General features: G+C 37.6%; 1 protein-coding gene and 1 long non-coding RNA gene across 6 annotated transcripts in view; one reads left to right on the forward strand and one right to left on the reverse strand.

The window, feature by feature from the left end:
* LOC136265721 (protein NLRC3-like) overlaps nucleotides 1-7593 on the reverse strand; it is a 24662-nt gene extending 17069 nt beyond the window's left edge. The window contains exon 1 of the mRNA XM_066060630.1: nucleotides 7156-7593. Within this exon, the coding sequence (XP_065916702.1) occupies nucleotides 7156-7465 (310 nt within the window). The 5' untranslated portion in view covers nucleotides 7466-7593. The remainder of the gene's footprint in view (nucleotides 1-7155) is intronic.
* LOC136265724 (uncharacterized) lies at nucleotides 6546-10879 on the forward strand. Of its 5 annotated transcripts, XR_010705703.1 has the most exons (7): nucleotides 6546-7837; nucleotides 8678-8813; nucleotides 9221-10027; nucleotides 10097-10144; nucleotides 10191-10241; nucleotides 10678-10737; nucleotides 10794-10879. It is a non-coding gene; the product is annotated as an uncharacterized lncRNA (long non-coding RNA). The 5 variants fall into 5 exon arrangements; XR_010705705.1 differs by lacking the exon at nucleotides 8678-8813 and having other exon boundaries at nucleotides 6551-7837; XR_010705704.1 differs by lacking the exons at nucleotides 6546-7837; nucleotides 8678-8813 and having other exon boundaries at nucleotides 8821-9391; nucleotides 9454-10027.
* Nucleotides 10880-14800: the final 3921 nt, after the last annotated feature.

Consider the following 14800-nt stretch of genomic DNA (forward strand, 5'->3'; position numbering starts at 1 on the left):
CATTTTCATAGCATAATGGAATAAAAAGTTGTGAGTGATGGAAGTTTGAAAAAGTAGGCAAAACGCATGTGCCCACATGCCCTATTTTTGCAGGCCCAGTCACAAATACACTTTTACATTTATAAACAGTTATTTTTCATACCTAAGTTTGTTTTTACAGCAGTATTCCCTTCCAGACCCAGGCATCAATCTTGTCATAGTGCTTATCCATAAACGCATGTGCAAAGGAAGACTAGCACTCTGAAGACCATATAGTGTTGTACACGTCCTCTAGAAATCTAATTCAGTGTCACTGATTAAGCTGGCATGTCCCAACCTAATCTCGTAGGCCAGGTCCTTGAAACCTTCAACACTAGGTATAAGTGCCTGTGCCTTATACTAAAAGGTGTAAGATCGTGGATTTGACCTGCTAAACTAAGTTGCATGGTTGAGTGGCATCACTTTTAACTGAATATTAAGCCTACAAAAACTTGCTAAAATAGAAAACTAGACCAAACTTGCTCATATGTGATCCAGACACTGTGATGCGTAACCTCCCCATTGGAACATTTTTGTTTGCTCCAAAGGGAGGCATGCACTGAGCTATGCACAGTATTTCTCATTGCACCTACAAAAGAACTTGCGTGTGCCACAACAATTTTGAGCAAAACTTGTTGACAACAAAGTCTATTATAAATGAACTCACTATTCCTACAGGTTTTTCAGTTTTGCACACTCTGAGTGATATAAGAATTACATTTGCATACATTTCATCATACAATTGTTTAAATGACACAAAATGTCTATCCAACACTCCTCCATGTAAACATGGGTGTAGTGCATTCTTCTATGCCAAACCTAAAAAATAGGATCAACATGTTTTGACTTAAATTCTGTGGTTGAGCCACCATATTCTCAATAAACACTGTACTTGCAAATAAGCAGACCACAGTGTAGTCTTAGAAAGCAGCATGAATAATTCTCTTTGATGTTGACACAGTTAATGAGGTTATTAATACCACTTAGAGACCTGAGGTGAGGGCTCTAAGTTTCATTTAGAGACCTCTTGTCACGTGAGACTGTTATGGTAAATTCAGCAACACTTCAAAGAGTTTTCTATGTCACTGATTTAATTAGTGGTTGTATGGTTAGTGAGAGTTGGGTTTTTACCTTCATCAGCCATACCAGCACTTGACCAATCTAGCCATCAACCGAAAGAGCCAGCTGCTCGATGCATATCACAGTTACCCCCAACAATGTTCACATTCACAACTTGCTAGCCATCAAACTACTGGTGTTGCGAGTTTACAGCAAGCACATTTGCGTTCGTCTGCTTGTCAGCACTGTCGCCATTATACCATCAACACACTTCAGCTATGCTATTGCACCTGTTTGTAACATTTGTCACTCTGTGGCCAGTTATAAAAGCCTGTAGCTCGTGGCCAGCTGTTATAAAGCTTGTCGCTTCGTGGCCAGCTATTTTTTAAAGCTTGTCGCTTCGTGGCCAGCTGTTATAAAACTTGTCGTTTCGATTCGTGGCCAGTTGTTATAAAGCTTGTCGCTTCGTGGCCAGTTGTAATACAGCTTGTCACGTTGTAATAAAGCTTGTCGCTTCGTGGCATCAGTTGTAATAAAGCTTGTCGCGTTGTAGCTAATAAAGCTTGTCGCTTCGTGGCATCAGTTGTAATAAAGCTTGTCGCTTCATGGCCGGTTGTAATACAGCTTGTTGCGTTGTAGCTAATAAAGCTTGTCGCTTCGTGGCATCAGTTGTAATAAAGCTTGTCGCTTCATGGCCAGTTGTAATACAGCTTGTCGCGTTGTAGATAATAAAGCTTGTCGCTTCGTGGCATCAGTTGTAATAAAGCTTGTCGCTTCATGGCCAGTTGTAATACAGCTTGTCGCGTTGTAGCTAATAAAGCTTGTCGCTTCGTGGCCAGCTTGTATTAGCTAGTAAACAAGCCTTGGACCTAAATAACAGCTACTAAAACAACACTAACCTGGCCACTAAGCCGGCAGCAGAATCAAACACGCTGTAAAGGACCTTACCTAGCGTGACTCTGTGCTTCTTTTGTCAGTGCTGGTAACGAGCTGTTTTCTAAATAGGTTAGATACCCACTGTCGTTTTTTAGTAGGGTTGAAACCCTCGTGCTTGGTTTGGCACCTCGGCGGGCATTAATTAGTAACCTCGGCTGCGCCTCGGTCACTAATTAATGCCACGCCTCGGTGACCAAACCGCGCCCTCGGGTCGTCAACCCTACTAAAAAACCTCCAGTGGGTATCTAACATACACAAAGATCCTGAATAGGGATAAACTAAAACTTTATTGTGCCATGCAAATGGTCTACAAAATAAGTGCTTGGTGAATAATTACAAGTAGGAGGGATAAGTTTTTACTAATACAACTGCCATACACAAACCTGTACCCTGACAAGCTAGGGAGAAGAATTTAACACTGAAATTAAGAAGCAAAAATACCAGTTTGCACCTACCCCTTTATTTCAATATAATATACACTTTGCATGAGAGGTTCAATAAGAAAAAATGTGCTATGCTTTCTTTTCATACAAGGATGCATGCAATACAGAGTACACTACAGTACGTATTTTATTTTTAGACAGCATGGTTGAACATATGTGTAACACTAAAACTAGCCAAACTATGGACACTTACTCATAGCATGATGTTTGAGTACTTGAGGTGCTTATTCTTGTGTTTATCACTTACCATAAGGATTTCAAAGAGTAGAGTATGAAAAACAGCTGAGGGTGTGTGAAAGGAATGGGATCATTGTTCTGAAGCATCCTTGCATTTTTATCTCACTGAGCACTTCTGTATTTCCATTCTCCATTGCTTACCAAGGTCATGTGCAAACCATGCCAAGCCCTCATGTGCTAACTAAAATTGTAATATTATGATGTGGCAAATAGCTAATTTACATCAAACTACCTGGTGAGAACATTTGAATTGTCTTAATGACAGTGTTGGGCAAGTTACTTTTTAAATGTAACTAGTTACATATTACCTATTACTTGTAACTGAACCATTTAGATACAGTTACATATTACCCATAAAATAAAGTAACTATAATAATATTACATATTATATTACTCTGTGTCCACAGCCTTAAGCTGTCACGTGTGAAACTACCACCTTATCACGTGACATGATTTCATTGTTGGACAATGTGCAAATCTTGGTTATAAGTAAGAAGCTGGTGAATAAGCTTCATTTAGTAGGCTTCATTACTTCGTAGTGGCTAGGCGTTACTCAGTGGATTACTAACGAGATTAGTAACTTTGTTACTTGTAGTAATAATGTTACATTCGCTACAGTAACTATATTACTTACATTTGTAAGTAAAGTAACTTGAGTTATAATACCTGTTTTTATAGCGTATTTCGTTATATTATTTAATTATCACAAAAGTAATAATATTACATAACACATTACATAAGTAATGCGTTACTCCCAACACTGCTTAATGATGAGTGGACAAGACTAATTCAAATTGATACGCATTTAACCCCTTCACCGCCACATTTGTAGAGGCTCCAATCTACTGTTTATAAACTGCTATAACTTACATACCATACCACATAATCCTATAAAACTATATATCAGTTTACTCGCTATAGAACAAGAAATTCAATTATGAAGTTGTTGTTTACACAAGAGTAACCATAAATCCATTATATAACTAAAGTACGAAAATTGATCTAAGCGAAACCAAACATGAAATTTCACTGCTTTACAGGCTAGCATTGTTTATAATAACACAATAAACATCATTAACCAGTTTACAGTTGAAGCGATTATCTCTAAGTCTGGTTTTCCAACATGTGAGCAAGTTCGCATGTGCATACAAGCACAAGGTCACTGTTTCGAGGCATACAAAAGTAGCAACACGCCACTCCAACCTATATAATCCCTCTCCCTACTGTTTCTCTTTATTAGTAGTGCCATTATCACGTCGAAGAATTGTCTACAATGCTTGTTATCAACATTCTGAAGGTACGCGATTGCATCATCTAACAACGCAATAGTGCGCAAGAGACCGGTTATCCCTGTTCCCGTTCACTTAAGGGCGTGCCCACTACAGGATAAGCGCAGGGGCTACTAAAACGCTCGACTGAAGTTACAGAGTGTTTAGTATGTGATGCTACAGGCGTTTATAATCGGAAACTGCCATATGGTGGTTGTGGCGGTGAGAGGGTTAATTCATTGTCATGTGGACATACCTTGAAGCACAACACTTTATATGGCTGTATTTTCTGAACACAAGCATGGTGGTGCTTTACAAAATAAATATGCTTATACCATCACTAGACCTTTTGCCTATTGTGGTGAGGATATTTATGTTGCAAAAATGTACCAATGAGGTCATTAAGAATCCCTACAAAGTTAATGAATATGTTTTTCCTTAAAATAAAAAGCATGGGGAAATTACAAGGTGAACCCAGGAATTATATTTGACACTGATCTAGGCATTGATAGTACTTTAAACAAGTTTGTGGGTAGCCTTTGTTAGGACTGAAACAAATACTACAAATACTCAAGTATTCGTTAAGGGTTTTGGTACTCTGGATAGTAAAATTGGTACTCAAGTACTTGTTAAGATCACATGACCCAGTTTACATGATGTATTTGTCATCAGGGAGTGACACAATGAAGGCTGTAGAGTTTGATTGGCATAATTTCTTGCCAGGAACACTAACATTAGTATTTTAATACAGTGTGTGTATAATTTTTGTTACCTAAAAAAGCTGTAAACTGCTTACAGTCAGTATAAAGTACATAAAATGGGTATGACTACAAGGTAGCTAGTATTTGTGAGTACTTGATTGTTCACTCTAGAGAGTACTTGAATACCTAAAAACTCTGATCGTTTCAGCCTTAGCCTTCATCCAAGTAGAAACTTTCTAACTATTGCTGGATTCATATGAGTAAAAATAACAATGTTCACCAAGGTCCAGTAAATATTGTACAGTAGGGTTGGATGATATTTAATTCGTGACTTGTGATTATTGTATGAGTTATTTATTGCAATATTGCATGTGAAATTTGTAACACAACCACACATTTTGAAGTCTGTGATGTCAATGTAAGTGCTTGTTTTCACTGTGAATTAGTTTACTAACATAACTTCTTTGCTAAAAGGTTAACCAACTAACATAGTCAACAATAATATGCACAAACTCTATCATATATAAGGCGCAGAATAGACACAACTTAGACAACAATCGCAATAATTATTGTGAAATGCAATAAACATTGCCTATACATAGGTGTAGCTAGCACCTTGTGGTTGGGGGGGATGCTAGGCAATGGTAAAGATAAAATGATGGTTGAATAAAGCATGTGAGGAAATCTGCTAAACTAGGGGGTTGGGGCATGCCCTCCAGAAAAAAATTAAAAACTAATGCTTTGAAATTGAATTTCAGTGTATTTTTAGCAGTAAAAATCATGCCAGTAGTGTATATACTTACTTGTGTAGGTTACCTTTATGTCCAATACAAACAACATTGCTGCACATGAAAATTAATTTTAGAGGTGCTTATCATGATCGTCACTCTAAAGTGCTGCTGAGGAGTTGGGTCTGCAGGTAGATTAGTTTCATACTTGCTGATGGTTAGACCCTAACCCCCCCTTGCTTCCTATGCCTATGCTATGCAATAATATTGCGAAGGCTAAAAATATGCAATAGTTGTATTGCGAGCACTTAATTAGGCGATATGGATGATTTATTGAAATATTGCCCAACTCTGCTGTACAGTAGCTAGATACCCATGGCAATAAGCACTCTTCATTAAATCTTAATCATTATTTTACAATTAAATATTAGCTACCATTTAAAGGATTTGCAGAAAGACTGCCTAGCAATTATAAAAATAAACGCTGACAAGCAATAATAATTTTTAGAGGCATGTAATTCTTTTGAAGATGCTGGAAAAGCAATTTCAGGTGATCAAAAAGCCGTAATTCAATGTACTTTAGCCAAGAAAGACTGCTTTACATTATACAACAAATGTGACTGTCTTAGCAAAAACACCTGCATAGTATACACAAAATAAAAATAAAGTTTGTTTTTAAAAAAACACAGAGAAAATTACATAGGCTATAAAGAAATATTAATTAAGTCATTATTCAGGGAGCAAGTCTTGAATCAATTAAACCTATATACCATCTTATTCACCTGCTCATGGAGATTTCGAATATCTTTGTTTTATTTCTGAAGCCCAGAGTACGTGTATCACGTGTTTATTTATGATGTGGTAGATGACTAAACGTAAGCAAGATTGGTATCATTTCTTTAAACACTTCATACTTGCATGTGCAAGTGAATACAGGGGTAAAACTATGAATTTACCAATTCATGGTGAACATTCTAAGCTAATCCTAACCCTGTATATCAATTACTATGGAAGCTATGGGTGCTAATTCAAGTGCCTGTAGCTTATAGTTGCTGTAGAAATCAATTTCTTTGCTATATCTCCTGTCTAGTGCTATAATTCCCAAGCCACTTACCATAATAGGCTAAAAATTTGGTAACCTATTTCCTGGACACTGTAGCATCTTGCAGTGCTTATACGCTCCTAAAAAGGCGAACTATGTGCTGAGATGATCACAAATACTCTGTTCACTATTAAATTAACCAAAAAGTTGCCAGGGTTTTTTCAAAAGTGATGTGCCCAATTTGCTTTTTTGGTCAACCTTTATACTACAGTACAAGAAGCGCCTGTGCAATGAATTCATTCACTTCAAATATAGAAGGTATAGTATGAACAATATGGGCAGTTTTTATTTCATTCTAAATAATGGCAAGCCAATGAGATACTACCCATCAATCAACACCTACAGTCAGCAATGGAGAAAGTTACAAAGGGGAACAAAGGTAAGCACATGATGCATGCATTATAGCTGCTGCAACAAGTACATCTTAGGTCCAAGCAAAAGACATCAGTCAATTACTCAGTAGAAGTTGAAACTTGTTGAATATGTTTTGGATTGCTCTGAAGGCAAATATTACGCCTATTGAGTACTGCCAAGTTGTTGTGAAATGAAGGCAAGGCTGATGTTCTTGGTAGGAAAATGCAGACCTCCTTGATCCCTACTACACGATACAATACTATAGTATATGCTGTACCATATTTCGTATAACACAGCTGATGGGCATACCTGAAGTTGCACAATTTCTGGAAATAGTGGCATTTTTCCACTGTAGTAACAGTTGCATCTCTTCAGCTATCTTATCAAGCTTAACGGACTTCACAGCTTTAATCAATTGGTCCCAACTAGCACTATCAGAAGTCTCTAACCATTTACTAAACACACCTTCACAACACTTCGCAGTGTCTTGCTTGTAATTACTTCTTACGGTTTCACAGTCCAAACCTAACGCTAAACCAATGTCATCCCAACGTGTAACAACCAGTGGCACTACATACTGACGTAAATCTTCCATAGTTGGTCGTGTGGTGATATCCATGCTTTCGCGATCTATCGAACTTATGGTAGACGGCTCTTTTTACAAGACACACTACCTTCGCACTCAACTGAAGTGGCTCAGTGCGGTATCATTCCGTTTCAGTTCTCACCGGATGTCGATTACCGCAAAATAGTCATCGCGTCGCAGTGCGTCGCGAATTTTTTTTGAACGCAATTATGCAGCGAAAAGCCCCTCGCGAAATTAAAACCTGTACCACGTGTACATTTATTAATATTTATTTCGAAATACAGTACTGCATTTGAGCAATAATTACAAAATACTAGAAACACTATTCTCAGTCCCTTCCAGCGTGGGTCTAGTAAGGTTGCATCCTTTCAAGGGCTTTACAGCGTCGAAATGAATGGATGACATGTGAGTTATCTCTATCCAGTTGTGTTGACAGTCGATTTTGTGCGAGATTTTGTGTTTATGTAAGTATGATACTGTGTTGGGATAGTCTCGTGCCCAGACCGCTTTTTTTCTTTTTGTGTGCCCAGACCGCTTTTTTTCTTTTTGTGTGGGGGCGGAGAAAAAAAGGGTCTGGTGGATCTCCAATACATTTTTTGTGCAGCCGGATCTACAACTTTTGGGGATCGTTGATTAGTGGTGATGAATAGCAAAGGCTTGTTAACGAATGACAATAGGAAATACGGCGCGCGTTTGCTTGGCAAGGCTGCATCCTTGGGTACGCGCGCCGCATTTCCTATTGTCACTTTGTTAACAAGCCTTTGCTATTCATCACCACTAATCAACGATCCCCAAAAATTGTAGATCCGGCTGCACAAAAAATGTATTGGAGATCCACCAGACCCTTTTTTTCTCCGTATCAAGCTGGGACTACACTGTGCCATTTATGTACTTATTTGGTATTATTTCCCACCAGCATCAGTGGTGCTGGAGCATTTCTAGATGCTTTAATTTGCACCAATGAATGTTCAGCCCCCTACCACTCACCCTACCCCCCCCCCCCCCCCACACACAGGCCTGTTAAGTCCAAAGCTGTCCTAACGTAGGAGCCATGATTGAACTATCCTCCTGCCTATGGCTTAGTACTTTTACTTTGCACTGTTTTTTGTTGTTTTTTTGTTGTTTTTTTTTAATTTTTTTTGTGCAGCTTTGGTGAATCTATCTTCATGCTTTAATCCTTTGTGATGACGTTTCACTTTCTCAAAAATTTTCAACTATGCTACAGTAATCTTTTAATGTTTACAGGGCTGTACTGAAAATCAGTATTCAGTTACTGAGTGGATCCCCTGTTAAAAAACTACAATTACAATCTACCAAAGATACTGCGTGTTGCTACACTTGATTTTCAACCAATATCTCATGCTGCTAACATAATAAGCAGGTAAAATTTTCTATCCGGAATTATATTGGGTACTGTACTACCAGCCAGTTTGCATAGACTTTGTCTATATACAATTAGGGACAGTAATCCTATAAATACTGATGTGTGAACATAATTTTGTCACAAGCCATCAATTAAAAATGTGCTAGTCAGTGATTGTAATTTATGTGATGCATTCTAATTTTATTTCAACATTCACATTGCACTATAATTTTCTCACTTGCTACAGTAATTATTAATTATAGGTGTGAAAAAACACAGGCATGTGAATACTATTACTAGTGAATACATATTGTAGTGTGTGTAGTTAAAGAGTGAGTCACTTCCATACAATAGATGCATGCATGTGTAGCATGCGTACGTGTGTGCGTGTGTTGTGTATCTGTGTCTGTCCTTATCTTCCACAGCAGGTGATAGTCCAGGTGGGACTTTAGGTGCCCACACCTTCACCTTGTGACATGGTGCAGCCTCCTGTGGGTTACTAGTACATAGCTACTGGGATATTCAAGCCTACCTAGTGAACCAGCACTGTGTGTGTGTGTGTGTGTGTGTGTGTGTGTGTGTGTGTGTGTGTGTGTGTGTGTGTGTGTGTGTGTGTGTGTGTGTGTGTGTGTGTGTGTGTGTGTGTGTGTGTGTGTAGTATGTATGTAGTGCTTGTGGGACATCTGACATTTTCCGGCCAAAATTGGTGTTTGTCCTTGCATATTAGCAAGGATTGTGTGTGTATAGTGTAGTGTAGTGCGTGTGTGTATTGTAATGTAGTGTATGTGTGTAGTGTAATGTAGTGTATGTGTGTAGTGTAGTCCATGTGTGTAAGTAGTGTAATGCGCGTGTGTGTAATGTGCATAATGTGGTGTAGTGTGTGCAGTGTGTAGTATGTGTGTGTATGTGTGTGTGGTGTGCAGTGTATACGTGTATTGTGCAGCGTGTGTGTGTGTAGTGTTCAGTGTGCATGCATGTGTGTAGTGTGTGTGTGTGTGTGTGTGAATTTCCGCATATTCATTGAAGGGTTAGTAGGAAAGGCACACAACTGTTCATGTAATTGAAGTGTTATGCAGATACCCTGGGTTGGTATTTGACCATTAATATGGTAGCTATTTCACATTGTGTTTGCTGTGCTCATTTTAATCACAGTGTGGCTACAAGGAACTGCGAGCATGATATCAGTGATGTGTGATGGTCTGATGTCACCAGCATGATGCAAACTCTGCAAGGTGGGTGTGTTAGAAATATTGTTGCTATAGTAACCATTGATGATTGTCAAATGTTTATGATTTACATAGCTGGTAACAGCTGTGTGACATATAACCAACCTACCATGACTTCTCCAGGTATACAAAAAGGTGTATCCACAATGACCATATCATTCACTCCTAGGTACAGTTTTTCAAGAAAAGTGAAGAGGGGAGCAAATCCAGCAATTGTTCAGTGAGTTGAGTTTTTTGGCTGTGCAGTACATAGCACGTCTACCTGTATGTAAGTCAACAGTTTGTGTCTGTTTCCTGTTCTATGAATGTTTGGCTTACATACTTAATAAATACTTAGGTTTGAATTCATCCCTCCTGGAGGAGATTGAGTGTTGTGCTCGACTAGACATTGGGTGGCCTGCAGTTCAAATCCTGGGGTAGGAGGAATTTTTTCTTTTCTTTGGCCCTTTTCTGTTACACGTTATTGTTAGCTAGGTAATCATTTAAAGTCTTCAGTTCCAGTTAGGTTAGGCAATCCAAAGGTTGTAGCACATGTTACTGTCAGACCTTCAGTGCTGGTCACTGTAAAGCTCTAATAACAATAACGTACCTCTACACACATTGCATACTTCTGTGTTGTCAAAAGAAATTGTGCGTAACTAATGTTTTCCTTGCAGTTGAGCTACGTGGTTAGTTGAGACTCAGTCAACACCTACTCACAGAAATGATTTATTTGTGTAGGTGAGCTGTACTAGTGCAAGACCTATTAAATGCATGGGTTTTCCCCATGTAGTTGTTGAGGATTAGCAATGTGACAAACAGTAATAGCTGCTACCTAATTATGTGTTTTTGTTTGATTTGATATTTGCTATACTTTGACTTCATAATTTTGTCGGGTTAAGTGGTGGTAAAGTGAGTGGTGCAGAGGTTAAGTCACCACATCTATTGTGGGAGTTTACTTTTATGCATTATATTTACATTCAACTGAAGGAAATCACACACACACACACACACACACACACGCACGCACGCACGCACGCACGCACGAAATTAGAAGGGGATTGTGATGATATTGACAGTAAAAACTGATATGTTCACATAATATACAGTGTATAAATACAGAGTGGAGTTTGTAAACAATCTGATTTTGGAAATGGTGAAACATGACTTCACTTCACAATTTGTACACAGAACAATCAATCAACCTGTATATAAATGTCTAATTTCAAGCCAACATTGTTGGCTTCAGTAGGCAGGTGGAGGTGGATTAATTGGCCTGGAGTACAACTTCTTCAGTTGAAAATTTTAAAGTTAATTGGTCTTTTTAGAAAGGTACCAGTGGTCTTTCTATACAGGTAGCCATTAAGGCAGGTTCAACAGAATACTCCAATGATGAGTCATGTTATAATCAGTGCGTAGTATTGGCATGTATAGTATCACTAAGGACTGATGGCTAATCTGTAATGGCATATGTCTGAATTGTGATACATTCATGCAGTTATACGTAGGCTAATGTACATGTGCATGTATTATTAGATAATATTATAGAGATATGCATTGTTTGAAACACAAGGTTGACATGACTATACAACTTATGTGGTAATATAATAGTATACAGGTTGTTCATACAACTTAGTAGATTCTCACAACTGCGTGTGGCTGCATAATAATGATTGTGAAGCAAAGCAGAAGATAAGTGTCAATAACTATATTAGAGATATAGCTGCTGGCTTGTATGCAGCTTGTAGTAACTTGTTATACTGACACCAACATTGCACAATTTTGGTGTTTAATGGATATGAGAATTGTTATTTAGAATAATTATGTTATCATACAGTCTGGCTATGTATTCATACCAGCTGGATTAATCATTTTGGAGGACAAAAGTGTATAGACCAAGTAATAGCTACTATAATGTACTGTACCACCATAAATCATGATGTAATTTAAAATGTGATAATTGATCATGATTCATGACAGAACAACTCATGACTGCTTACTGCTATATACCTAGTTTTTCATGTCATAATTATGTTCGCATGTAAAAAAAAAGAAGCCATGTACCATATGCATGCATGGTCCTTATGCTATTATATATACATTTTCCATCCACATAGTGTGTCTTCGTAACTATAATACTTGCAACTTGTAATTATTGGCCAAATGTGATCCATTCACCTTGGTCAGCTTGTTTGAATATATTATAACTAGACAGTATATGTACCATGATTAAATGTTTTGAAGGTTAACAATTGTAAGAATCTACTAAATTGTCACAGTAGAAAGTACTAGGAACTGATACACTATTACACTGTTATAACATTATTTTGCTTTACTGTTTCTAAATAATTAATATGGAAATGTGAACACTATCACATGATCAATAAAGCATGTACATGTTCTGGGAAACTAAGTTCAAGCTATGTATGTCAACCCTACACAATTGCAATGCACAGGTCTGTAACATTATCTAATAATACATTAGTGCATAATGCATCAGATCTAGACCGTTCAGGCATATACAATTGTAGAGTAGCCATCAGTCCTGCTTAACAATACCATGCACTGATCATGACTCCTCATTAAAGTATAGTTTATTTTATATTTCATTCTTGACTGATTGTTCTGTACACATTATAGCCTTTTAACATTGTTAAGTGAATTTCACTGTTTCCAGATCAAAAACTCCACTCTGTGCATATAAAATTTATACACTGATGTCACATTATCAATAATTAATTTTTTCCCCATGCTATATGATACATATGAGTGAATAAGCTCAGACACTTGCAATTGCTGTTATGGTCATGTGCGTGTGATTTCTGTTAGTTGAATGCACAGTAAATGCAATGTAAATTGCCACAAAGTTGGCACAAACAATATATTCCCACGTGACAGTTGTTAGCGACTCAACCCCTGTACCACTGACTTTTATATATTACCAGTTAACCCGACAATCAAAAAGTCAAAATATAGTAAATATCACATCAAGCAAAAAATAAAAATATGTGCATCAGTGAGTACAATAGGTTGTTTGTAGCAGCTGTTGCCGTCTGTCACATTGTTAATCTTCAACAGCTACATGGGGGAAAACCATGCATTTAATATGTCTTGCACTAGTACAGCTCACCTACACAAATAAATCATTTCTGTGAGCAGGTGTTGACTGAGTCTCAACTATTCATGTAGCTCAACTGCAATAGTTAGGTGGCTTAGCAAAATAATGTGGACACAACTGACAAAAGCACCAATTATTTTCTGTGAGTTCCTTATCACATTAGATCAAAATTTTTGATAGGATCCATCTCAGGCATGCATGCTGGGAAGCTATCCAAGACTCGGAAATATGCCTTTTTGCGATTTTGGTGTTTTAAATAGTAATTTGAAACTTTAGAATAATCTAGAGTATTTTAAATTATAAAGTATGTCATTAAATTACAAATTAAGTCATTAAATTTAAATATTTATCAACACATGTTATGTTTTTGTGGTTTATTCACAATTACTCTATTAGAGCAGTCGGGCAGTCCTGTAACACAAAGATAAGCACATCTCCACTCTGCGTTTTACATTCACTTGTACCACAATCACTTAAAGCATGCAATAATACACCAGACCACCACCACAAGTATCCCTAGGCTGTGTTGTGCAGTGCATATGCACTCTCCTCAAGCATGTACGTATTTTGACAGATGGAATCTTTAGATAAGCTTGCTTTGAAGTGTACAATTTCCAACCTAGGGGCCCAGATCTAGGAGTGTTTACCCCCTCAGAAATTTAACCATGTACTTGCTTATAGGAAAAGCTAGTAGAGTACATATAATCAATTATTTGCTTATGGTACAACAAGTGTACCATAACAGAAAGATAAAACAGCAAGGAAAAGAACTAAGCTCTTCTGAAAACTAATCAGTGCTACATGGTCAAAATTATACTTGCAGGACTGATTTAATGAATGTGGGAATTTGAAAGAATATTACTGCTAGAACAGTCATCTATAATATAAAGTTTTGCTACACAGTAATAAAATTACCATGACCACTGTGATAGTTGAACTCTTCTTTGCATGTGATTTCAGCACAGCTATCTTACCCAATATTGTCATCATTCATCTCGTGATCTCAAAGGAAGGGTTGAACTAATTCAACCTTCACACCTCTTAATATTCTAAAGGATCGTAAGGCCAATGAAACTTGATTACCATGTAGTTTCTCGCTCAGATTTTTGAAAATTTGATGCGGGCGGGCGGTTATTATTCATTATTCATTATGCACAACACACATCCAAACATGAAGATTTCTGCCAAAAAACAGTGAGATCTACATTGACTACTCTTGCATTAGCTAAAGTACTGTGTGGTGTACATTACTAGAATATTCAGCTAATTCTGTAACTCCTAAACAAGTGATTTTTCCATTAGAGTATAGCTGATTGCTCTATTAGAATAAAGTGACTGCTCTATTAGAGTATTTCGATGTGAAATACAAATAATGAAATTCCATGCGGGTGTATCAGAAGCATGCGGGCGATGACGCGAAACTGCTAATCAAATTTCATTGGCCTAAAGGACGGATTGTATCTCCATACCAGAGCGTCTCAGAGATATTACAAGTCTTCTCAGTACAATGCGCTGCTTTCTAGCTGCTAGACAAGCCTTAACACATAGAAAAATGCTTGGTTGCAAGCATCGTTGGTCGCGTCATAGAATTATGACGCGTGACTAGCCTCCTCTGCTAAGGTGGCGCTGAAGTAATTATGTGAAGCCGTACAATGCCCATTTGTCACTATTAAAATTAGCCC

This window comes from Dysidea avara, chromosome 9 (assembly GCF_963678975.1).
Source record: "Dysidea avara chromosome 9, odDysAvar1.4, whole genome shotgun sequence".
NCBI classification, from domain to species: domain Eukaryota; kingdom Metazoa; phylum Porifera; class Demospongiae; order Dictyoceratida; family Dysideidae; genus Dysidea; species Dysidea avara.